The sequence below is a fragment of the Tasmannia lanceolata genome, unplaced genomic scaffold (assembly GCF_043159265.1).
Source record: "Tasmannia lanceolata isolate RefF3 unplaced genomic scaffold, GAP_Taslan_0.1 ptg000003l, whole genome shotgun sequence".
Classification (NCBI taxonomy): Eukaryota; Viridiplantae; Streptophyta; class Magnoliopsida; order Canellales; family Winteraceae; genus Tasmannia; species Tasmannia lanceolata.
Window position 1 is genome coordinate 1702702 of NW_027518680.1, and position 26341 is coordinate 1729042.

At 37.9% G+C, this 26341-nt stretch overlaps 1 protein-coding gene across 1 annotated transcript in view; it reads right to left on the reverse strand.

Moving 5' to 3' along the window:
- Positions 1–26341, reverse strand: part of LOC143859073 (protein TIC236, chloroplastic-like) — a 54899-nt gene that overhangs the window by 24851 nt on the left and 3707 nt on the right. Inside the window, exons 3-16 of the mRNA XM_077369756.1 lie at positions 26172–26231; positions 24250–24354; positions 20175–20315; positions 19084–19146; positions 17389–17619; positions 17205–17288; positions 15986–16143; positions 15224–15746; positions 10675–10842; positions 10462–10521; positions 8412–8534; positions 5948–6223; positions 3277–3342; positions 2914–3045 (exon numbers count right to left, since the gene is read on the reverse strand). Coding sequence (XP_077225871.1) covers positions 2914–3045; positions 3277–3342; positions 5948–6223; positions 8412–8534; positions 10462–10521; positions 10675–10842; positions 15224–15746; positions 15986–16143; positions 17205–17288; positions 17389–17619; positions 19084–19146; positions 20175–20315; positions 24250–24354; positions 26172–26231 — 2190 coding nt within the window. The remainder of the gene's footprint in view (positions 1–2913; positions 3046–3276; positions 3343–5947; positions 6224–8411; positions 8535–10461; positions 10522–10674; positions 10843–15223; positions 15747–15985; positions 16144–17204; positions 17289–17388; positions 17620–19083; positions 19147–20174; positions 20316–24249; positions 24355–26171; positions 26232–26341) is intronic.

Genomic DNA, 26341 nt, shown 5'->3' on the forward strand with positions numbered 1-26341 from the left:
AAGTGAGCCCCACTGTTTGCAGCATATAAAATTCCTGCAGAGAGAGAGATGGGAAAAAAGAAGGTTTTTAAAAGACAAGGGTATTCTTGTCATTTTCCGTCCCTGACAAGACTCGACAGGAGAGAAAGTTACAATCCCCATCTCGCAAATTATAAAAATCTAATAGAATACCATTCTAGAATACTATAAGGAATGAAAAGTGAAACCTTTATCTTCTATCTAATGACTTCTTTTTTTTTTCAAACAAAACAAAATGGAAATCAAGTCATTTCCCGTCCCTGACAAGACCTGACAGCCCTCTTTCATTATTTTGAAATGTCTACCCTCCATTCACAATTTAACAAAAACTTTGCATTTTTTTAATAATTTTTCCTATTTTTAATGGTTTCGTCGGATTTCGGCCGAAACTTCGGTTTCGGTGAGGGTATGAGGACCGAAACGCATTCCGAAACCAAATTTTGAAACCATAGTTAGAACATATTGAAGAAGATTGGCAAGTGCACAATATTGAAGGGGATTGGTGACTATACATATGAGATTAAAACCATTAAAAAAACATATGAGATTAAATTGCGAGAGCAGGGAGGGCGGCGATCTCTCCCTCTCGTCTCCCTCTCTCTCTCTCTCTCATCTATTTTTTGAATCTTGCCCTCTCGTTTGTTGTTGTTTTTTAGTCTCACCCTCTCTTTCCCGTCTCTCCCATTGTTGGCAAAAGATGAGCCGTGGAGGCCAGATCTAGAGTATGGCTCTTCCATGGTGGCTAGATCAAGGGCGTGGAGGTTGGATCTGGGGCCGTGGAGGCCGGATCTGAAGCCCTGGAGGCCGTGAAGCTGGATCTGGAGCCAAGGAAAACCATGGAGGTTGCCGGAGGCCGTGAAAGGTTGTGAGTTGCTGGACCTAGAGCCGTAGAAGGCCGGTTATAGGCGGTGTGATGCCGTGGATTATCGGATCTGGAGGCCATGGGGGATCTGGGAGGCTGTGGATTGCCGGATTTAGCAATCGGGTTGCTGGGTTTGACCGTAGGAGGCTGTGGATTGCCGGATTTAGCAATCAGGTTGCTGGGTTTGACAGTAAGAGATTGTGGTCTTCAGAATCAAGATCGTGGGAGGTGGCCTGAGGATGGGCGTGATGGCCAGTGGCAATGGAGGTGGCCGGATTCTTGATGACGGTGATGGTGGCTGAGACTCTCCCGGCGGAGATGACTTATGTGGAGAAGAAATAGAAGGGATTGGAAGTGATGACAGTGGAGAAGGGGGTGGTCGTCGGCGGAGAGGATGACCCGCCGGGTTTTTATGGTGGTACGAGGTGGAGGCCGCCGGAGATCCGATGGTGTTGTTGGGTGATTGGCTATCGTGCACGGTTAGGGGCGCACAATAGCTCTGGGCTTTCGAGCGGGATTTTTGAAAATCGAATTTGGAATGTGGTGGAGAAATCTGTGTGACATGGCAGGTCACGATCTTGACTTGGTGGGCCCCACAATATGGCACCTATTGTTGGATTCGTTACATTTGAGGCTATTGGGTAATGTAAGGGGTAATGGATTTTTCTTTTGGGCCAAGGAAAATGCTCCTGGGCAATTCATACTATATAAATCTGGTGGGACTATTGGTCCCCATTGTAAATTTTGCTAGTATGAATATATTTGTCAATTTTCAAAAAACAATTGTGAGAGGACATAAATATTTCTCACATCTTTAGTTTTCCTGCTCTGTACGAATATAATCGACTTATCTTGTATGCCCATGGAGATAGTAATGAAGAAGTGTGGACAGATTCTATGCCTAAGAAACTAAGAGAAGAAGTAGAATTCATACTCAACCAGTAGACCAAACAACCAGAGGGTGGAATGGCTACTCAATATCTTGTATATCAAAATGGAAGTCCTCAGACATTAGTCACTTGGGGTAAGAAGTGGAAAAGATTGGTGCTAAAGCTGGTATACAATTATTTGAATTCAAGGGTGAGTTCCTCCCAACCGGGAAGGTTTTATGCAAGTCAAGTTGTGCCCGTAAGTCTTGCCAGCCCCTAAAACACTTTAGCCAAAAGGGAGCAATGAGAAGAGACATATAAATGTACAATAACCCCAAAAATGACATTATCATTGCTCATGCTAATGTCAGCAAGAGGACTCACCATCTTCCGTTCATCTTTAAAATCAGTGGATGATCAATTTTACTTAAAAGTTATTCTATTTTCTAGGATTCTTAGAAGCTTCTAGGTTGGATTCTTAGAAAATCATGTTTAGGGAGATTTAAGTTTCTTAATCCGTAATTTAATGCAATTGCATATGTATGTGCTAGAATTTGGTTTTAACAAATTTTTTCAGATTAGGAAGTGGTCTAAAATTACTGGTGTCAATTAGATTAGAAGTTGCAAGTCTCTCTCTCTCTCTCTCTCTCTCTCTCTCTCTCTCTCTCTCTCTCTCTCTCTCTCTCACACACACACACACACGGTGTGTGTGTGTGTGTGTGTGTATCGTGCGTGTGTGGAGAAATGCTAGACTGCAGGGCGCCCTTCAAAAAGGAGGTGAAAGGGCACCCCCATTGGCTGCACATCACCATCCTGTTTGACTTTTCAGCCATTATAAATGCAGGATGGTGATGTGCAGATGTGCAGCCAATGGGGGGGGCCCTTTCACCTCCTTTTTGCAAGGGCGCCCTTCAGTCTAGCATTCCTCATATGTATGTACGTATGTATGTATGTATGATTTTCATGTGTAGAAGACTCACATTTTACTAATCATGCAATAATTGATGTTAGTTTTGTTTCCATTACAGTACCTACAGTTCTAGCAAGTGTTTATTTTTTCCTTATTATTTTCAGTTGCTGCTTGATTGATTTTTTCCATATTCATTAAACCAATGTCTACCACAATAAATTGCAATTTCTTAAACATGCTATTTGCAAGTTTACCATTGTGTCCCCATTGCCTCCACCGCTAGCATCAAGGGAGCCACGCCAACGACCTTTGAGTTCAGCTAAACCTGGAAGAGTCATCTCTTCAAGAATAACCTCATCGGATGGAATGTAGTGTCCTCGTATTGCCTGTTAATTCAGAGAGAGTTTGACTGTTCAAAAATCAGGAAAAAAAAAACCGAAGGAATAGAAAAGAGTGTTCTACTGTAACTCTGTAAGTAAACAAAATATTGGTTTTGTACATGACATGTGTTTCTCTTTGAGCAGAACCAGTTCAACGAAGATATCTAAATTCCACTACTAAGTATGCAAAGCGTGTATAGTTTAACGAAAAATGAATTATTTTAATCCACCAAATACCTCAAGCAGATCTCGAAGACTTTCAGTATAGAATCCCACAGAATGCAAACTCTGTATAAAAAGATCCTGCAAAGAAGTGAACGAGTAGCAGCAAAATCAGGATTCAAGACTGCAAAAGGTGAAAAAACACATTTGTGCATGACTTCATTGAGTACATCTTAAATAGAGTTTACAAATTCATGACATGAGTGCAAGTTAAATTAACCAATCAATGAATCTGAAGATGTGTCTGAAGGAGGCACCACATTGTTGACAGTATTACTTTACGCTAGACATGACAATGTTGACCTATTCTTAAGTTAATTTTTTGCCACCACATTGTTGACATTTTTACTTTAAGCTAGATATGACAATGTCGACCTATTCTAAAGTTTTTTTTTTTTTTTTTGAACAAGCAAGATCAAAGAAAAAGGACCAGCTAGTGGAATATAACAAAAAGGAAAGAAACAAGAAAACCCACAACAAAAATAACAACCAAGGATAGAAACCCAGCAGATAGGGGGTGCGAACGGTTATTAATATCAAGGCCTGGAAGGCATTGGAGGAGTTCTAAGAGATGACAGGGGTTCAGCGAGGTGGGCCTTCGCTGGCCCCATTGGAGTGGCAGACTCCAGTGAGACGTAGGTGCGAGCGGTTCACCATGGCATAAAGTTACTTGTGGGAGCAGATTTGGATAAAGTGGTGGCTGAGGGAGATTCCCTTAATGTCATCTGCTGGTTGCAAGGCTCTCATGTCTTCCCTCGGAGATTTGCGGAGTTTTTTTAATGAGATTAAAGATATTGTGGGAAATTCAAGGATGACTTTTCGTCATATTAGGAGACCTGCAAATGGGGAAGCGGATAGGCTTGCTAGGGCAGGGGTTCAATTGGAGGGCCTTGAGCAATACAACTTCTTGCCTCCTTGAGCCTCCCTTCCTTTCTCTGTTGTATTTTTATATTTCCTATCCTTTCTTCTCTCTTGTATTTGGCCATATCGGCCCCCTTTTTTCTAATGATATTTCTGACCATTGAAAAAAAGGAACCCAGCAACTGGAATTTGCCGGTAAAGGCCACACCACAAACACAGAAGAACACAATAGCTACAAACAGGCATCCCATGCCGAATCAATAATCCTGGATGAGATGAACCAAAATTCTCTAAACGAACAGCAGAAGTGTTACCTTCTCGATGAATACGCGTGTGTAGACTCCACCTTCCTAAAGTTCAGAATTTTCAATTGCCCACGTAAAAAACTTTAAACAAGAATTCCAATAAGAAACCATGATTCAAAGAACTGGGGCTCTACTCAATGTAAAATCTTATGATGGCTCGAGGACAAATTTCAAAAGAGAAATCTTCTAGAAAGTCCAGTAAGACTCAGCTCTTGGGTGATGCGCCTAGTTATATAAATATAGGCATCGTATGCTAGTTAACCAATTTCCTGTAAAGACTTGTTTGTCAGAATATTAAATGATTAAAAGCTGTGTAAGATACACATGCATTTTTTCATAAGAGTTAATGTCTGATGGAATGCAAGTAAACTACTAAGAATCCACAACAGTAGAGAACTCACTAACGAATTGAACAACCACTCAAATAATTTTATAGGATAAAAAAAATGCAAGAGAAGGAGAAAACGACAATAGATTTGATAAAACATGATCAAAATAGGATAAAATCCAAAGCACAAAATAGATAACTCGAAAACTATGCATTAACCTCCCGAAAAGTATATCAAAACTTCATATTTATAGTCCTAAAATACCTTAAAAACCTGGTTTAATCCTAACCATTGTTATAGGGAAATGTTATCAGCACAACCTAATTTTGATATTTGTACAAACCCAGCTGTCTTTTCTTCTTTAATTGGCTCGTGAGAGTTTTTGGGAAATGTAACAACCTTTTGATAGCTCTTTAAATACTAAAAGACAATATGGGTTAGTAAAAATTTCAAAATATGGTTGTTCAGATATCATTTCCCTTGTTACAGTATCATTTCAGCGCTTATATAAACCTAAATAAAGCTTATCTTTTATTTTAGAGCAGTCCCTTTAAAATAAAGAGAAAGTGCATTACATATTACTGCCCTAAAACTAGTACTCACGTTTTTTCTATATGGGCCCACCAAAACCTACGGACACTTTCCCAAAAATTAAATAAAAACAACTAAAAACCTGCATAAAATATTATACATATGTTTAGTGATGAATGGAAGCCTGTGGGGACCGCTATGGATATTAGCATGACGTATGAGACACTAACCAATCATCTAAAAAACTACTTGGAAAATGATTTCTGGCGCTCCCATTGATCCATAAAAATATTAGTTGTTAACGCCACTACATCAATGTCTATTCAATACCAAAACAGAGTAGAGAACTGGGAGCAGACTGGTGTTTGATTTTTCTTTTTCATCTGAGATGGGCCAAACAAAGGTTAAAAACTGCAAAGTGACTATTATGTTTAAGCAACATGATGACACTACATTATCCTCTACTTGTTGCAGAGAGTAAATACATAATAAAGACTCGATAGCTTGTGCCAGTTTTCAGCAGTTTTAAGCATAAACACATAACCATATTTTTTTAATTTGTTTTCTTTCTCAAACTATATATATCCGTGTATACGTTTAACAGAAACACTTACGATGGAACCTACACCATCAAAATTGATCGAATGGAGAAAATACTACCTTTGATCTAGAGCGAACAGCGGGGTCCGTACTACGAGAAAGAAGCCGTGCAAGTGGAAGCATCTCAGAAGCCTCAGCACTAGGGACTTCAAGTCTCATTCTCCACCTCCCCATGGAAGATATTACACTCCCAAGATGCCCAGCCATGGCTCTTTTCAACAAGCCATCCCTCTCCTTATCAGCAGGGTACCGGTCACGACTGCCAGGCAATACATATTCACCTTGAAGCTCATATCGGCTAATGGCTTGTTCCAAAACAGCCTTTTCAACAGTTATCTGAAAGACAATAACCGATTTGTTTCAACATTACTGGCCAGACTAATTAACTCCGTAGAAAACATCACATAAAACAGTGCTAAAATCTGACAAAAAAACATACAAGAACTTATCGATCAAGGGTTACTATCCTTTTAGCCAAAAAAGGAAACCCACCATTAGTACACGGACGAAAATGAACATGTTTTCTAGGAAATGGAAATGACTAGCAAAAGCTACATCACAAATTGAAAGCATGTAACTACGTAAGAAAACCCATGATAAACATTCCGAGAACTAATTTTGGCATGGAGCATCAATTTTCTACTACGTTTTTGTTCACTACATCAGGGCTATCGCGAGCTTTTTGTGCAGGTAGCAAAGTTAAATTCATTTGGAGTTATTTGTCTATAGAAGCGAACAGGAAATTACGACTTTACCAACTTAATGTCTCATAAGGAAATCTTTTTTACGACTTTACCAACTTAATGTCTCATAAGGCAATCCTTTTTTTTTGGAATAGTCTCATAAGGCAATCTTGAAGACGAAGTCTATATTGTCCTCTTCTAGGCTTTCTACGTCAAGGGAAGAGTGGGAAGGTAAGTAAGTGAAAGAAGGTGATACATGATCTAAAAATCCCCAATAGCGTTATTTAAGAGGTTTAGTGCTGCAGTGTAGGAGATTGGCTTCCAGAAGTGGTTCATTGCTTCTTGTTTCTCAAGATAAACGAGTTATTGCTTTGGTCATATGCGTTCATGACATTGTGCTAACGGAAGATGATATTGTAGCAATCGAAGAGCAAAAATGTCACTTACAAGGTGTTTGATGTCAAGGACCATACGGAGACCATAAATTTTGGCTAATTGGCACCTGAATGGCGATGGATTACATATTAAGTTTAAAAGATAGTGTGCTTCTTAATGATCCACAATCATATACCAAATATTAGTTGGGAAATTAATTTGCTTATGATTACCAGACTAGACCATGCCTACGCAATTGTAGTAAACTAATTTATGCATATTCCATATGTTCATAACCTGAAAGGTTTATCTCCATCGTTGACTCATATGAAAGGGAATCCACATATAAAATGAATGGACATCTCAGCATCTTATGTTCTCTGATGCTGAATGGGGAAGGTCTCCCAGCGATCAGAGGTCAGGCACTGTTTATGGAACACTTGTGGGATGTATAGAGGACAATGGCGAAAACAGTTTGGGAGATAATTTGGTTGAAAAAAGTATCAAGTGAAATGAGTTTAATGTGGACCATTTAGTGAACAAGGTTTGCAACAATCAAGCCACGATTGAAATTCCAGTCTTTCATAAGAGCAAAACATAAAGATATAGAATGCCATTTTGTTTAAGAGAAATTGTTGGTTGGTTAGGAGTAATAACTGATGTGAAAATAGAAGGTCGCCTAATAGATAAATTCACAAATGCTGACAAGTTCAGTGTCCTTGATATCTATGCACCACCCGAGGAAACAGTATTCGAATGGTCTTGCAATTCCACAAAGTTTAACATGATTGCCTATTCGTTGGCATTTATGTCGATGTACCATGAAACTAATAAAAACACATCTGTAAGTTGAAAGATCGATAAAGATTCCCTAAAATATTTATCTATTTCTATAATAGTTAGCATGTAAACTTGGATTTAAACTTATTTTAGACTTGTTAGCACCGACTGTTTTTTTTTTTTTTTTTGAATGACGAAAGTATTTCAATAAAGAAAGCGAGACCGAGGGGGTCCCCAAGGAACAACGAAACAGAAACGAAAAAAACATAAGGTTCCAATATTAATGTGATTTTCTTATTGAGTTTTCAAAAAAAAATGTGATTTTCTTATTAAACTAAAATCCATTGGAATGGAAATAAAGTGACAGGATTTTGTGTCAAACTCAACCCAGAAAACATTATGAGTGATTCCAAAATGTACTAGTGTTTGCTAAAATTTATTGTGAATTTAAGGAGATAAAAACGGTACTATTCTTAGTTTGAAATGGTTGAAAATGCAATAGATATGTTAGATTAGGATTTTGAGCATGCAAGCCTGTGGTGTAAAAGTATAGGGTCAGAAGAGTAACCTACGCCATTTCAAAACCAAAAATAAAAAATAGAGTTACCTAAGAGGAGACAGTTAGGAGCTTATTCAACCATAGAAAATGACTATTAAAAAAACATAATTGGAATGGAAGTACTCACAACATCCCCACTCCATCGAGCATCCACGCCGAGGGCTTCACCTAGCACACCACTGAATTTTGGACGAAGTACAGATAAAATTCCATGACCCCTCCTCTTCTGAAAATTAAGTTGAAGCTCTGCCTGAAAGTAGGCAGGTTGTCAGTACCTTTATAACAATTCAAAGTTCAAACTGCCACATAAGCAACAAACTTTGACTGTGAAATCATTTGAAGGAACTTCAAACAAGTAACTGACATGTTGAATCAAATAGGAAAATTGCCATTTCTGCTTCAATAATTGTGAGAAGCCTAGATTGAATAGAGAAGGTAACCAAAAACCTCTAACATGATCCAGTACTATTGAATTTTCACATTTGTATAAAATTAGTACAGAAATAATATGATTTTAAAACCTCTAGCGTGGTCCAGTACTATTGAATGTCCACATTTCTATAAAATTAGTATAGAAATAATAAGATTTCTTCTACGTAACACACTGAAATATAAAACTAAAAAAATCTTTCTTTGCCTTCTTTGGAAAATAAAGTCATCTTGTAACATGATTTCTTCAATTTAACACATTGAAATATAAAACTAATGAAAATTTGCTTTTCCCTCATTAGAAACCAACCAATTGGTTCCATCTTGGTTAAATGAAAATATATCCTCAGGATAGTAATGAGAGAAAGACGACAATGATAACATAACCAGCATTAGATTGACATAGAATATATAACAGTGGGCAGTCTGTCTATGGTTGCAATTTCGAAATGGTGGTGGAGATTATTCAATAAGGGAGTTATGGACTAGATTTTGCCCAAGCATGGAGAGTGGTATTGAAGAAGCAAAGACAAATCGACTTCGCTATGGCATTCATTGCCATGTTCCATGTTGACAAGTATGCAAATCTTTCTCTCCTAGGGCTTTTCCTCCCATGTTTCTGATCCTCTAGGCCTACTCCAGCGAACCCAACAAAAATAACACTTCGTTGCAATTTAGTTTCTTGGTTCTGAGATCCAAGTTAGGCTCCATTGCCGTGCTTCCCATCTATGTAGGTCTTCCACCTTTCATCAGCGCCCCTTCACTCTTCTAATCAGGCTTGCCTTCAACATCCTAGACCTAAACCGCACCTCTCCTCATGAGTCATAAGATCCTTACCGACGGGTACCCTCCTAACATGACCTCCATATATCCTTCATTAGGCCATTTCTTTTCTGTTTGCGCTTGTAGATATGACCCATTGATGCCTATTCACCTTATGAGATCCTTACCGACGGGTAGCCTCCTACTGTGACCTCCATATTTCCTTCATTAGGCCGTTTCCTTTACATGCTTGCTTGTAGATATGAGTTATGACCTATCGATGCCTATTCACCCTGGTTCAATCTCCTTTTTTCCTCCCCCACCACATCTTCGGCATATGTCTCTCATTATGATGCACTTTCTGCAAATCCAGACTCTAGGAAGAAATAAGTAGTAACAATTTCCTGTTGTCTTTGCTCTCTTTTACTGCTTCACTGAACTTCCTCGCTGCCTTTGGCTAACTTTATAATTGAGGTTAAACTTTCTGTGGCACTTTATTGGGACAATCAGGTATGAGGGTTTACATATTCTTCCAAATATAGCTTTTCATAAGAGAACAAATTATGTTGAACTCAGTTATCATTCTGTTCAAGAGAAGACAATTAAAGAAGCTTGTGTTTCCTATGTTTGATCAAAAGAGCGGCTTGGTGGTACTCACTCACCAAGACGAAAGGAAATGCTCGTCTTCATGAGATGATTTCAAGGTAGGGCACGATAGATGTCTATGACTTACCTCGAAGGAGTGTAAAAAGTTATAAGCTATTGTTCATCTTTTACCAACTCTTTTCCTGACCTGTCTACTTCCTAATATTTTCTCTATTCCTTCTCCTTTCTTTCAAAATTTTATCAATTGTCCTAAAGACCTCCCTCCCAATCTTTTAATGACTTATTGATGCAATAACTACCGTTAGAAGAATGTATCAATAATATGATTGCAAAATTTACAGCAAACATTTTAGAAAGTGTTAAATTAAATGCCACATTACCTTGTGTATTGTTCCCCGAAGTGACGCGAGCTCTAGCTCATCAAGTGGCAAATAGCGTACCTATCCACATAACAAAGAATTGTTACAAGGAGAGTTAATTATATGACACGCTGGATAAAAACAATTGAAATCATAAGTAACAAAATCCCACAAATAAAATAAATACAATTTTTTATTCAAAATCATACACAAAAAGATGAAAGGATAAAGCACCTCCAAGTTTGCTGAACATTTTGGTTGATAATAAACATTAGCTCTAAGTTGTCCTTTTTGAAGAGAAACAGAAATTGTGCTCTTTTGCAAGTTTTCTCCTGTAGTAGGTCGTAATGGTCCAATAACTTCCACTGTCAAATTCTCATCAGGCCTTCCTGTGGCATCCAACTAAATAGCCACAAAAGCAACCATTAATCACAAAAAATGTTAAGGAATGCACACGAATAGGCAAATGATTATACACGAGTGTAGTTCTAGAAAATTTTGGACAATAATGACACAATGGGTAATAAACATGACAACATGAAAAATATATTCATTGCATTATTTTTACCACACAAAAGCATCTACAAGACATATATATGTACACAATTTTTTTCATAATTCCCAATCTAAGAAATGGTATTGAAACGGGCACCGAGAAAGGCCTTTTTTACACCATTTGTTAGAGAAATTAACTAATGCTACTGATTATTGCACTACCATGTTTTCGTAATGAGACAAAATCACCTTGTCTTTTCTATTTTAATTAGCTGTTGTGAGCTTTTGGGAATTGTAATTGCTTCTGACTGCTGGTTAAATAGTAGAATACAAGGTGAGTTTGTCTCGTTATCAAAACATGGTAGTGGGAATCATGGTTTTAAATTTTGGCCGAAATCCGAAATTTTGGGACCGAAACCGAAATTTGGCGAAATTTCGAATTACGGCCTTTACCAAATTTCGGCTGAAATTTCAGAATTTCGGAATTTCGGTCCAAAATTTCGGAATTTCAGGGGTCAGAAACCGGTACCGAAACCGAAATTTTAAACCATGGTGGGAATATCAGTAGCTGTCCTAATGTGGAAAGCAGATGAGGAAAACATGAAGCAAGAAATGAACATATTTGTGCGGGGAATAGGTTTTTTTAGTTACTATGGTTTTATTATATGTGCACTCTACGTATTACAAAATATAATAAACATTTTTAATTGATATGATCACATAGTAACACCCATATATTGCTACAAATATTTATATACCTCAATTATTATACATTAATGCGGATATAACTAGGCTAAACTAAAATAGGTCATGTTGGTTTTTCTTGGCCATTTTTTGCATTGAAAAAAAAGGAAAAGGTGACTGGGGCTTCTGATAGAGGGTTATCATAACATTGTTAGGCGAAAGCAACCAGCATTGGGAGCAATGGAAAAATGGATAGAGGAATCTGAGATGGGAACGGTTTGGTTTGGAACTCAGTTCCGAAACGGTGATGGGAATCATCGTTGGAAGCAGAGGTTAGGGAGAATCCCTCAAGAATCAAGGGAGCCCGGATTCAGAGACCTGCAAAGTTTCAGCAAGAAAACATTGACACAGAAGAACCAAGGGAGCCTTCACACTTGAGAGATGGAGACAGGCCAGTGGCAAGTTCAAAAGAGTAAAAGAGAAAAGAGAATGGAGAGTGTGAATAGAAGGAGAATGGACGGAAGGTTTGGGGACTGGAAATGTTCCAAATGTTCCTTCATTAATTTCAGGAGGCGAGTGGAATGCCTGATATGTAGGAAGATCTGGTCGAAGATGGATCAAAGTATTGAGCACCGAAGGACTCAAAGGAAACCCTTGTCAGTGGAGGAACATATAGAGGAAGAACGGATAGAAGTGAACTCGGTTAGAGAGGAGGAAATCTCAGAAGATCCAGTGCTGGATGGAGTTGGTGAAGGTACTCAGAATCATTCAGGTAATACTCAGATAGAAGGTTCTGATGCAGAAGTACTTTGGACTGAGCCAACATATTTGAAGTCTATTCCAGAGTCCAGTAGAAACCTTTGGGGGGGAAATTGCCAAGGATTATAAGGGAGATCTTAAGGCCTTGGAGGAACGGCTCCTTCAAACGGGTGATTTGGAATAAAGGGTGGAAATACATCTTATTGCTGACAAGGAGATGCTGATAATTCCCCCTTTCGAAGGAAATTTAGAGGAAACAAAGGTTAAATGGATTAGAGATGGAAATTCCCCCTTTTCTCAGTTGGAACTGTGGAGGGTGAAGTTCTAAGAAGTGGTATCAGCCTCGTGGTGGGTGGTGCGTGGGTTCCAGCCGCTAGCGTGGAGGGTGGAAAACTTCCGAATCATAGGAAGTAAAATCGGGAGGGTTTTGGCCACTGATTCGAATTGTGAAGCTGGAATGGGCTATGATGAAGGAAGTCTATTGTTGGCTGTATCCAAAGAAAACCCTGAGATAATAAGATTACCGGTGCTGATTGAGGGATTTATGCACTGGGAAATAGTGAAGAGACTGGGATCAAAACCCCCGGGTTCACAGATTCTGGAAGTATCTGGAGCTAGAAGGGCGGAAGAGAGTCGGAGAAATGCCACGCTTCCCACCTGAAAAATAGGATATACGCTTCCCACGCTTCTGAACTGTGCTTCCCACCTTCCAGGGCCGCTTCCAGTAAGCTTGCTCTGCAAAGCCCTTGGATATATCCTCCATTTCCCAAAACATGCCTCTCTTAAGATAATTGATAGCAATTAAAAAGTCCCCTATCCATACGTTAAACACAATGTTCGTCAAGTATTTTATAGACTGAAAAATGCCGCTTTGAAGTGAGCCACAATAGCATCTAACATCAAAGCTATATCAAAACCAACCGAAGGGAAGGAAAGCCCAAATATTTGACAAGTCAAAAGACTTGTAAAAAAGCAACTCAGTTGTCACTTGCCAATAATTTGCATCAGAGAAATCCCTTAGTAGCAATCCTTAGAGAGGGTTAAGAAATGTGAAATATCCTTGAGCAACATCAAGAAAAATATCAATAAATTCCAAAAACATTGCCATACTTTGTTGCCAAATGGATTTGAACATGTAATAGAGTTCGATGTTTCTAAACCCTTGTCTAACATCGGAGAGGGTATAACCAACTGATCACCAGCTAGTCCACCACAGAGAACTCGTAGCTCAAGATAATGAGGCAACATGCAATATGCTAATATAGAAGGTCAGGAAACTACTGGAGAGAAGAGAGTAATAAATGGATCCAAAAGAAAAGCATATAAAGAGCACCTTGATCAGGACAAGAATACATTCGAACACTTGTTCAAGAAATAAAAACTCACTCAAGACACGATAAGAAATGCCTTTCTAAATTAAAGCAGACTAAACCGCCGAAACGGTAGAGCTATTGATGTAGGATGGGTTAGATGGAAAGGAACTTAGAAAACAAGAATAGGGACTAGTCTGGGAACAAGTTCACTTAGAATAGGGAACTAGATAGAATCTGGCGAAAGTAAGGATGAAAATTGAACAGAACTGTTTTGAACTTTGAGGACTGTCAATATCAATAATTATGACAGATTTTAATGAACCCATTAATTTTGAAACAGATCTAAGGGTCTGATGTGTTTGTAACCCTTGGAATAATAAAATCAATCCTCAAATTGAAAGGTGTAAGCAAATCGATTATAAATCAAACTCAGATCTAACTGTTGGATCTTAAGATCAAGCTTGAATCAAAAAAGATTGAAAGAACAAATGAAAGAGTCCCAAATTTGCAAGAACTTATTTTTGAAAGCAGAGAAGATTGGAGAACTCCTAGACTTCTAATTAGCACCCCAACAAAAAAAGAAGAAACTAACTAAAGAATCTTTATTAAAAATAACAACAAAGCTTAATAAAAACAAGCCCAATTTGACTCGATCTCCTAGACTTCGACTAACTCATTAAGGAAACTATTTTTTAGCTTGATTCCCAATATAAACTAATTTCACCTCCTAACAAAACAAAATTATACAACCTTGCAGCAAAATCAAGTGGGCCTCCTACACACGAAATCCAACAAAAGAAGCGAGAATTGACTCTTGAGTTGAGACATTTGACCCAAGTCAAAGTTTTTAAAATGACACTTTCACACCCTATGCTCTCCTACACCCCACTTGAGGCCCTATTAGGGGGTCTAGGTATCACATCGGCTCAACTTGACCTCGAATTAGCCCAGCTTGACTTGAGTGTCTTCTTGTCATGGATGGCCCCATCAGTTATCCAAGCAATCAAAAACCGGATTCAAAGGATCTATAATACTCACAAGCATGGATTGACACAAGCTCTATAATTCGAATATGAAAGACAAAAATCCAATATATATTGCATTGTATCATCCATGACACACATTATGCCCACATCACAACTCACTCTATGTCAAAAGAAGTTTCTTGATATTCTTAAGACTAACCTCAACTCGGTCCACATAACTGAGCTCAAAGATCTCAATTGTCCATGACATGGATATTGCCAATCCTCATCTATTTCTTTGTCTATCCTATGAACTTATTTGAATATCCTTTTTTTTTAAGCTTGGAAAATGTTGAGCCCCGAATTGATTCCCAATTTCTTAGCTATGCAAGGGGCCACCATGATGAATGACGGATTAAAAGAGCAACCAATAATGAACCGGAACTTGGATACACAAGCTAAAACAAATTTAAAAAAAAAACAATTTCTAAAGAAGGCATAAAATTTTTAAACAAGATAAGACTAAAGAACTGATTTTTTTTAAAAGTACTAGTTTTATAATTGTACCTTCATGTTCTCCTCTGAAATGCTCAAAGATCCAACCAGTTGGGGTGCTAACATCAGTTGGTTTAGTTTTATCCCTGATAGTGAAATATCCCCAACAAGAGTAGTCTTTTCATTATCAATCACCTGTCTGTCCATATTCTTCTCATCACGAACCACTTTATCATCTGTGATTCTAATAGGCTTTACAACCTTTCCTTGAAATTTTATCTTTCCAGTAGCTTTCAAATGCATAGGTCTTGGAGAGTCAGAAGTATTAGAGGAAATCAAACTGAAGAACTCAAACCCACGCATCCGGAGATCCAATTCAACTCCATCAATAATTAAAGGCACAGTTCTCCTTACATCACCATCTTTTATGCCCACCCAATATTCATCAGGATAAGATGTTTGAACTTTCGTATATAAGTCAAAAGCAACTGATGAAGAATTGACAGTGATATACTCATGTGAAATAATAATATCCCCACGTGCATCACTGAATGACTCTTCAGCTTTTGGTGCAGCCCACTTAATGTCTAATCTCCTGAAATTCAAACCTAAGAATGCATGAACAATAGAATGAGGTCTAAATGGAAGAAAAACAATCATAGTACAGGGTTTGATAAACATTAAATTTTTAATTTTCATGCAATGTGGTCTAAGTGGAAGTAAAAGAATCATAGCCCAAGGTTAGATAAACAAGAAATGTTTACATTTACAATTTATAAACAAGGACATCATTAAATTTACCACTCATTATTATTACAGGGCTTGCAATCTTACGGTCTCAAAAGTGATCCAGAAAGCTTGGTTTCTCCATTTAGTTCCCCAATTTTGAGCGACGGTAGCTGAATTTCACATGGTAAATACCGATACATAACTTTGTCAAAGGAAAATTGTCCAGACAAGTTTACATCCATTGCTGAATCATCCACCTCGCCCTGTTAAAATGTAAAAGCAAAGAAATAAGAAACCATTGGAATTCTGAACTCCTAAAAATATAAATGTACATGCCAGGCCCATAAAAATAAAGAACAAATTTAGTGAGATTTCCGATCAGGATGTGATGAGAAACATGATATTTTAAGAGACATGTTTGATTTTCAAATAACCAGATCCTTCTCACAACCATCAAGATTCCATTTTCCTTCACAACACATAGTGGATGTGATATACAAGTGCATAAAAAATGTTACAAGAACTAAGGGGCAAAATTAATCCCGAAAGTTTTGAACCAGTTAGAGATAAAAGGTGAAGTTACTGAAAAACTTTCCAAACAGAGAAGGTAGGACTTGTTAATAGTAGTATATCGTGCACACATGGTGACGATAAGGCATTTAAAGTTGAGGTGTAGGACACAACATAACAAATACTGTAACACACATGATGACGATAATGCATCTAAAGTTGAGGTGTGGGACACAACATAACAATTACTATAACCATATGCAGAATAGCAGAAAATGGGGAAGGTGGTAGAACAAGGTGAGGGATAATAACCAAAATGGTAAGACCTTAGTTATAAATTTCGTTTCGATCGTCGTTTCGTTTTGCCCACTAGAATGGAACGCTTCAGCGTTTCGGCATTTTGTTTCTGTGCTCTACGACAAAATAAAAAATTGGAACAAAAGGGTCATCCTCTGCAACCCAATCATTGTACTTACCCATTTAGAAAAATCCATGTAACATGACCAATAAAAAAACACTTCTACTTTCAAATTATATAAAAGAATATGTTTGATACACCTTGGCTATTAATGGATAAGAATTTTCTGGCTAGTACACACCCTGGAATAAATCTGCAAAATATTGCATTGAAAAATAAAATATAGTAATTTATAGGAAAAAATAAGAAAAATAATAGATAGGACATCGCTGTTCTCATACACATTAGAGTTAGGACATCATTGTGCTCATACGCATAAGAGATAGGACATCATTAAATTCATAAACTAAAATAATCATTTCTTCTGCAAGTAAAACATAGTTAACAGTACATGACCTCCGGACAGATCCACGCATTTCCAGCCCCTCGAATTTCACCACCATCCAAAAGGCTCACTCTAATACCATAAAAGTCAGCAACCTGTAACCCACGGTAAGTTAAACAAAATTGCAATAGCAATGGAGGAATTTTCACTGCAATTGTGGAAGGGTACATAATAAATGAAGAAAATGAAACTAACACTGTTATCTGTATTGAAAGTGAAATTGGCTGATACATATGAAAATGGAATACGGTCAAATGCCGCAACTGCCCCAGCATCTTTATTCCTTATCACAGCTTCTGATGCAGATGATGTGGGAAATTCCATAACTGCATTAGCTGTTTTTCTCGAAACCATTCCACTTCCGACAAATATAGGAGCATCCAAAGGGCCTTGACAGTTAAATACAGCAGTTATTGAGCCAGCCACCTGCACTTAAAGGAAAAAGAAGATCTTAAATTAATCTTCTTTTTTTTTTTGAATGGTCTTATCATTTCATTGATAGAAAATAGAAAGACCGAGATGGTCATACATCAGTGAAGAAATACAAGAAACAGAAAACATATAGATGACAGAAAGTAACAGTATAATGAATGAAAAGGAGAGCCACAGCCCCTCAAGGTGGTAAATCATCGAATAATTCCAATTCCTCCTTGGACACCCCACTCCTGGCAAGCCTACCTGCTACATCATTAGCGGACCTCTTAACATGACGGAAAGATAGGTCATTTGCCTCCATCCAGTCACGAATCTCATAAAAAAGGTGATCAAATCTCCAAGGGCAACCATGCAAACCGCTGAGCCATCTAATCACATTGATAGAGTCCCCGTAATGTGATAGAGTCCCCGTCCCCCCTCCACCACTATTTTATCACCCCGACCCACTGCCAATAATTTTATACCTTGGTGAGCAGCTCTAACCTCTGCCTCACTAGCATCGGGGGTACCAATGGGACCCGCAAAAGCCCAAATCAAAGACCCTGCATGATCTCTCAAAACCCCACCAATCACAGAGATCTTAAATTAATCTAAGCAAACCATAACAACAAGAGACCTATATCAAATAGCAATAGAAGCATTCAAAGAGAAGACAACTGGACTTCAAAAACTTACGGTCCCATGCAGCAACTTCAAGCAGAAGAAACAGAAAATTTATAGAATTTACTAGTAAGGTAGAGAACAGATACGATGCTAGTCTAGGAGATAGATTGGTAAATGCAAAAACTGATTCACAGATTGAACTCACATTAAATTATTAAATTTGCTGCATTTAACACACGGTCATAAGACTATTGCAAATCAGCAAGTGATAACACACAGTTTCTAGGTATGGCAAAACTAGGACTCGGAGAGAACTCGAACATGGTAAAAAAAAGAGTCAACTCGGACAAGATGGCAATTGACTCAGGGAATTTTAAACATTGGATTAAATGAAGTAACTTTCAACACAAACGTTCGAAAAGATAAATTTCAAAATCACATGAATCTAGGAGAAGATGAGCATGCAAGTAGATGAACTGAATGAATACTGATGTGATGTATGTCATGAAAGGATAAGGTTCAGCGACTTATCAAATCCTATCAGAAAATCAGGCTAATACCACGCAAAATTCCGTAATGACAAGTACAGCAAAGTTGTCGGAGTGCTTCAAATGCAAGTACCCATTGTCAATGGAACAAGATAATGGGAAACTAGAAAAATTCTCTTCTGGATATCATAAGATATAGCATGGATAGTGCTTATTAATGACAACATATATGCATTGGTAAATGACTAAGGCTCTAAACTATCAGCAGCCATTAAAAGCAGTGTGTGTTCCGGTATAGTAGGATTGGTTGATTAAAGATTGATGCGTTTAAGACCATAAAAAACACACCATACAATACACGTACCGGGAACAACAAAGGCTTCATCCTGAAAGTCTTCATAAGTGCATTCACTTCAACATATGGAACCTACAAATATAAGAAGTAAGTTTCTACTTGTCGACTAGAAAATAAAAAGGGAAAAAAATGTTTAGCTGCTTTATAAAATCTCACAAGGGAGCAATTGAGTTCTTGTTGACAGGCAAAGTTTATGGAAATACATATCACTTGACAATTCAGCCTTACATCCTTGAAAGTATTTTCAAATATTTTATAATGTTTTCAAAGATCAGTTTTGTCAATTATCCTATTTACACAGGTACACTTGGTAGTGTTTAGTAAGGACAAAGTGCTCATTTGCATTGCTGTTGTTAAGTGAATTTAATAAAATTCAAATAAAAGCCCAATTTGGGCATCTTTCCAAAATAGCATTGTTTACTTCATACGGATTAGGGTTTATGGTAACGGTTTACTTCATGCGGATTAGGGTTTATGGTGCCAGACTAAAACCCTGGATTACAACCTTGCTACCCTTTTGCTCCCAAATCAAACAACGTATTCACACAGAAAACATAGAGCTCTATCCATTAATATACGTTCTCCATCATTCAATATGCTCATGTGTATGGCCATTGTGATGTCAGGAAGATAGCATCTTAAGACTCCTATTTTCCAAGAATCATAATGACCATTATTCAGCTTTAGGGTCTAGTTTGAGTTTTAATAATATTCCACCAAGGAAAAAGAAAAAAATACCATTGCTTCTATTCTGATGCTGCAAAAGTTTCACGACTTTTCCAAGGGAAAAAGGCTACAATAAATGTAGGGTTGCAACTCGGGTTGCGTTGAGTTGGGTCAGGTAGAGGCCACAACCCGAACCTAACCAGAGAGAGAATTACTTCAACCCTGACCCAACCCAAACTGAACCTCAACATTAGGAGGGTCGTCAACCCAAAGAACTATACACTCCTGATATCTGAGAAATATGGTCTCACGTTCCCGGCGGACGGCCATGATTAGTGGATTGCCAAGCTTTCCAACCTAGGGTTCTAATTGGGTCACATGACCATAGAAACATTCCTTCGAGGCCCTATATCTCATATAGCAAAGAAAAATACCTGGCACATTAGATGAAACTCTCCATCCTCAGGGTTCAAGCCAAAATCTCCAGAAGCCTCCAGAGGGGCATCGCCAAACCAGCCACTTGCATTGTGCAAGAAAATTCTTTGGCCACGAAAGCATAAACTTGCTGTTATTTCCTGCAAGTGACCATGCATAATAAATGGATCAGTGCTCTCAAACTGGTAACTAATGCAATTTTTCAGTTTCGGACTCATTAACAATGGAGAGTCCTTAAATAATCTCTAACCGGAAAGAAAAATATTCACAAATCCGAGGGCATGAATGGAGCATTGGATGAACTATCAACCTGGAAAGAACTGTAACAATGATATTTGTAGCATGTCCCTCAAAAGGAGAAAAAATATATAAAGCATTGTCATACTAGCAAAAAAAAAAATTGAATTCTTAAAAGTGGAATGAATTTTTGAAACAACGCTATTTTTCAAAGGGAAATCCTTGCATTTCAAATTTACAAGCTTAGATAAAAGAATCATACGGATGTTTCAAAATTATTCATGCCAGACCATGCTACATTGACATAGCATGACCCATGGAGCATAAAGGCACGTGAAATTCCTGTATAAGAATGTGGTACCAGACCTCATGTATTCAAGCAGGCAGTTCACAGTACATGGGCCCCGTCAACCAGTGAAAAAAGGCTCAGTGGTGTAGCATATATAGTCAACACGGTCCTAAATAATATATTGAAGGCTACTTCCCTTTTTGAAAGAATTCTCTCCTTAAAAAGTACTCCACATGTTCTTTCAGCAAGCGCGGACAAAATAGCTGGGGAATGTAGAACAAAATAGAGTTTCTACTATGACGGACGGATTTAAGCATATTTAAACTGACTTTTACAATAAAATTATAAAGATGAATTTGTACTACTAAATGGAAGCATGGGAAGAGGCATGAACACCACGTCACATCCCTTTCACACATCAACGCAGCTACTTTTGTTGTAATAGATTCAAGAAGAGGCGGCTTTACCAATTAGAAAATGTACTGTACACATAAGAGGGAAGTGCTCAGCCTAGACCTGATGGGATAGAATTTGATTCTTTAGAAGAACTGGATCGGGCACAATTAGAAAAGCCATTTGAGGAGGAAGAAGCAAGGAATTGTCTATTTCCAATGAGCAAGGATCGAGTGCCAGGACCTGATGGTTTTTTGCTGGTATTCTTCCAGTCTTGTTGGGACTTGGGAGTCACCGAGTCAGTGATAGATGATATATTGAAGTTCTTCTCAGCCTTTTATGAGGGCCTAGAGCTGGATAGAAGTATGGGTACGACTTTTGTGGCTTTAATTCCCAAAAAACAAGCGGTAGTCAACGTAGCATATTTTCGACTTATTAGCAAGGTTTTAAATTCGGTTTCGGTCACTACAGAAATGGAAGGTTGGAAATTTCGGTGGAAATCCTGTAAAATCAAGGAAGCATATGGAAACATATGCAAATGATAGAATTTAAAGATGAAACTTCAGGAAATGCTAGAATAAGCACAAATACACATTTAGAAACCATCATATAAGCAAGACTATCATCCATAATGGTTTGAAAATATCGAACCCCTAGTAACATGCACTGTCGCGCATGACTGGTAATTTAGGACATACAAAATTTTACATGTAATTCGTATAAATATTTGTACATAATACATGCACCACATTTTGCACACAATTCATATACATATAATTATACAATCCATAGTAATATAGTGTACTATTATTACACTTACGATTTTGGTATATGCATTTCCGTCATTTCGGTTTCAGCTTCGGCTTCGGTGGGGATGGAAATGGAGACATTTCAGTCATTTCATGTCGTCGGTGGAAATTTAAACCATGCTTATTAGTCTAGCGGGGTGTGTATACAAAGTGCCATGTACTAGGGATTTGCTAGGGAATTTCGCAGAAAGGCATTTCACAGTTGATTGTTGCATGAGAGAGCAGCCACCTCAAATGAATTAAATGATTAAGACAAAATCTGCTGAAAAGTGAGCCTGTGTGGCTGTTCGCTCATGCAAAAGTCATCTGCGAAATTACTTAGCAAATCCCATGATATCTTATTGTTATTTTTCTTATTTTTGTGTAACATTCACTACAATATACATGCCACTATATGTAGGGGACTGGTATCCGCACCACCATTTTTGGAAATGGCACTGCTCGCTTTGTTTTACACATTTCTGATTGGAATTTGATAGTATCTTGAGTATTGTAACAACTACAAAAAGCTAAATAAAAAAGTACAATTTCTGATTGGACAAATACGAAAAACACCATCAGATTTGGTTCACTTCTGGGCATGCTACGTTTGCTCTGCGTTTTTTCTTCAGACACACTTGGCATGGGGCTAGAACCTTGTTCAGAGATGTTTTTGCTGCTATTGACCCCTAATTTGGATGCACAGCTGAAATCTGGAGCATTCCAAAAACTTGGAGATTGGACACTTTTCTAATTGGATGCTGATAGTATCTAAGAGTATTGTAACAACCGTGAACAACATCTAATGGTGTTTTACTTTTACGTCGCAGTCAAAGGGGCTGGCTCACTTTTGGACACGCTATGTTTGCTTTGCTCTTCTTTTCCGGACACATTTGGCATGGAGCTAGAACCTTGTTCAGAGATGTTTTTGCTAATATTGACCCTGATTTGGATGCTCGATGGGAATTTGGAGCATTCCAAAAACTTCGAGATCAAGCTACAAGGCAACAAGTAGTGATACACTGAAAATCTAAATACAAAAGTACACCGTTCGGATTGGATGTTGATAACAACTGTGGGAAGCTAAACAAAAAAGTACGCTTTTCTGATTGGAGACTATTATGCTTGGATATTGATAGTATCTTGAGTATTGTAAAAACCATGAAAAGCTGAATAAAACAAAGTGAGCAGTGCCATTTTCAAAATATTGTAGTGCAGATATCAGTACCCGGTAGCATGTGTATTGTAGTGAAAATTACACAAGTAAGAAAAATTAGGAAAAATAACAATAAGAAAGGAGAAATAAAGAGAAAATGAATACAGGACAAACATCCAACATTCATCATTCATTAATTCCGCTATGAAAAATTGGTATCTTCAACTCTATATACAGCAAAAGAAAGATAAACACATCCTCAATAAAAGAGACCACACAGGATACTATTGAACTATCTACTTGTGTGCCGAAAGTTGTACAAGCCCGGTCCCCTCCGCCTCAGGCGACTCTCAAATTGAACTTCGATGGTTCCAGTTTGGGGAATCCGTGGCCTGCAGGTATTAGTGGGCTATTAAGGAACGAGAAAGGGGATGTCATTAGGGCGTTTAGTGGGCCAATTGGAGTGGCAGACTCAAATGAGGCAGAAGATCGAGCCATACACCAAGGAGTTAAGTTTTTGCAGAGTGAAGTCACAGGGTGGTGGTCGGAGGTGACTCTCTCAGTGTCATAAGATGGCTAAAAGATCCACTTAAGGTACCTTGGAGATTCGCAGCTCAATTTGATGAGATTCAGGACAGGGTGGGATCATATTCGATATCTTTCAATCATAATAGGAGGACGGCAAATGGGAAGACGGATAAGCTCACCAGAGAAGGAGTACATAGGCAGAGAGTTGAGCTCTTCAACTTTCTCCCTGTCCATAGGCAGAGAGTTGAACTCTTCGACTCCCTCCATAGTTGCTAATGTCTTTACTTGTTTTCCCTTTGTACTTTTCGTCTCTATTTGGTCTTTCTATGTATCCATTCGAGACCGCCTCAGTCTTCATTTAAAGAATTGATCCTTACCATTCAAAAAACTCTATATACAGCAAAAGAACACGCTCACCAAAAATTCACTATTTAACATTCATCAAGAGTTCTATTAGCGATAGTAACAGGCTTTGATATAAAGGCTTCAGTATTGATCCATCATGATCCTCTTTTTTGTCACAACCAAAGGTGGCAATAACAAGTGCACATTCACAATGAAAGGATATAGATAATGTCTTTTGCCTAAGATTGAAAATGTCACTAAAAAATCAGAACTCATTATAAAGAGAAACCTAGGGGAAAAAAGAGCAACTCATGACAATCGATTAAACATAGACATACTTTAAAATATGATGGAGCCTCATATATTTGAAAATCCAGCCCAGTCACATCAAGCTGCCCGTGAAGGTTGGGAAAAGTCTCTCCTCTTGACATGCAAACGTGAACCTAAGAATAAAAAAACAAAGAAAGTTGAGAAAATAATGCAAATTTGATACAGATATATTATGTGCTGCAAATATGATAACTGAATTATGCAAATAATGGAAAAGAATGAAAGTTCAATAGTATCCCGTGTGGTCACTTTTATTGAGGATGTGGTCATCTTTCTTTTGAACCAATAAAATGCAGTATGTTGGTTGGTGACACAATTCAATTCCAAAATCCACCTTCAATAACTTTGGCATTTGACTTGCTAGTTAAAAAAGAAAATGTGGGTCATCCTTGGGCAAGTCATAACAATGAACAAAAGTAGGGCAATGATAATTCCATTCCCTCATATTGACAATGGCACTTCTCACCTCATTAAATACCTTTCTGATTGGTCATTGATAGCTTTGGGGGGAATTGTAATAGCAGTCAATATCTAATTACCATAAGTGAAAGAGGGATGTCATTATTAAAACAAAGTCGAAAAGAAAAGAATCCACTAAAAATAAATTGACTAGTTCCAATAAAATTCAGTGATTGTGAGATGACACTCAGCACAAACAAAGAACATCATGCACTAACTCTGTCATGAAATCATGCCTATATGAGTAGCATAGCTTGTATAAACATCAAAGCATGAACCTCTGTACCGAAAATTCATGGCATGAACCTCAACTGCCCCCTAAGGAAATAGAAGAGGGCCACCTAAAAACGAACAAAAAACAAAAAGAATAATGACTCATTGATATATCAGCCTTAATGCCTAAGAACCTGCAAAGTATTAAATATCGACTTAAAATTAGTCTCCTAGATAAGAAGCCCGTGTGGGTGATTTGGAAAACTTGTGTGTGTGTGTGTGTGTGTGTGTGTGTGTGTGTGTGTGTGTGTGTGTGTGTGTGTGAGAGAGAGAGAGAGAGAGAGAGAGAGAGAGACCAATTTACAGAAATTGTCGATAAGATGCCCACTTGCAGCCCAACACAGGCTGATCAACAAGTGTTTAAATAGCATCAACTACATTAAGAGGTAATATCGATAAGCGGTCGACAACTTTTACACCCTTCTAAACCCCTAACTCTGCAACATATCAAATTACGGAAATCTTATATTTCAATTTATGGAGACATAAAAAAATTTCACTAAAATAAGAATTCTTTCCCATAATGATTTCTTTTCTTGTCTTTTGGTTGATATAGTGATTGTTCCTTCTAGAAATGTCTCCCTTTACACCAAAAGATAATATACAGCTCCCAAGGTGCTTTCGAGGAGGCTTTAACAAGGAAATCAGAAAGCCAGTGAAGAAGTTTGTGAATCGTAGCAACAACCATTTGACTTTGATAAATCACCTGGCAGCGGAATAGACACCATTTTTTAAATCAAAATTTTCATAATTTGCACGAACAACAAAACAGAAGGAAAAGAAGACAAACCAAGAAAACTAAAGAAATAGAGACATTAAATTGGGTATGCTTCCCAGTGACGCGAGTTCGACTCTCCCCATAGTAACCCGATGCACGTGGTTTACGAGTGATTGCGTGCTTCCACAGGGATTAGTCCCACACTAAAATGAGGTGGGGGTACCCTATGTCATAAAAAAATGGCTAAAGGGGCCTGACTCAATCATTTGATACTAAAGGTAGAGAAAATGAAGTCAAAAGTACAGCAAAAAATGCATCAAGTAGATAGGTCATAACACCAAAAAGAAAGAAAAAAACATCGTCAAACAGCTTTACATATTAAAATCATTGAGTGACCCTTGGAGGTATAAACTGAAGACATATTGTGATTAAATCTGTGGGAAAAAGATAAAGGGAATCAGTTAAAGTTTAGACAAGCACCTCACCACTAGCTCTCCCTTTACACCACATGATAGGAATGTCCAGAATCCTTTCAAAGAGCTGCTTATGGCATTAAGAATACATCAGGCATGTTGACATTTATGCAATTAAGATTGCAAGTAGCAAAATCTGAAATGTTCCAAGACAAGAAAAATAGTTCCTGATCTTTA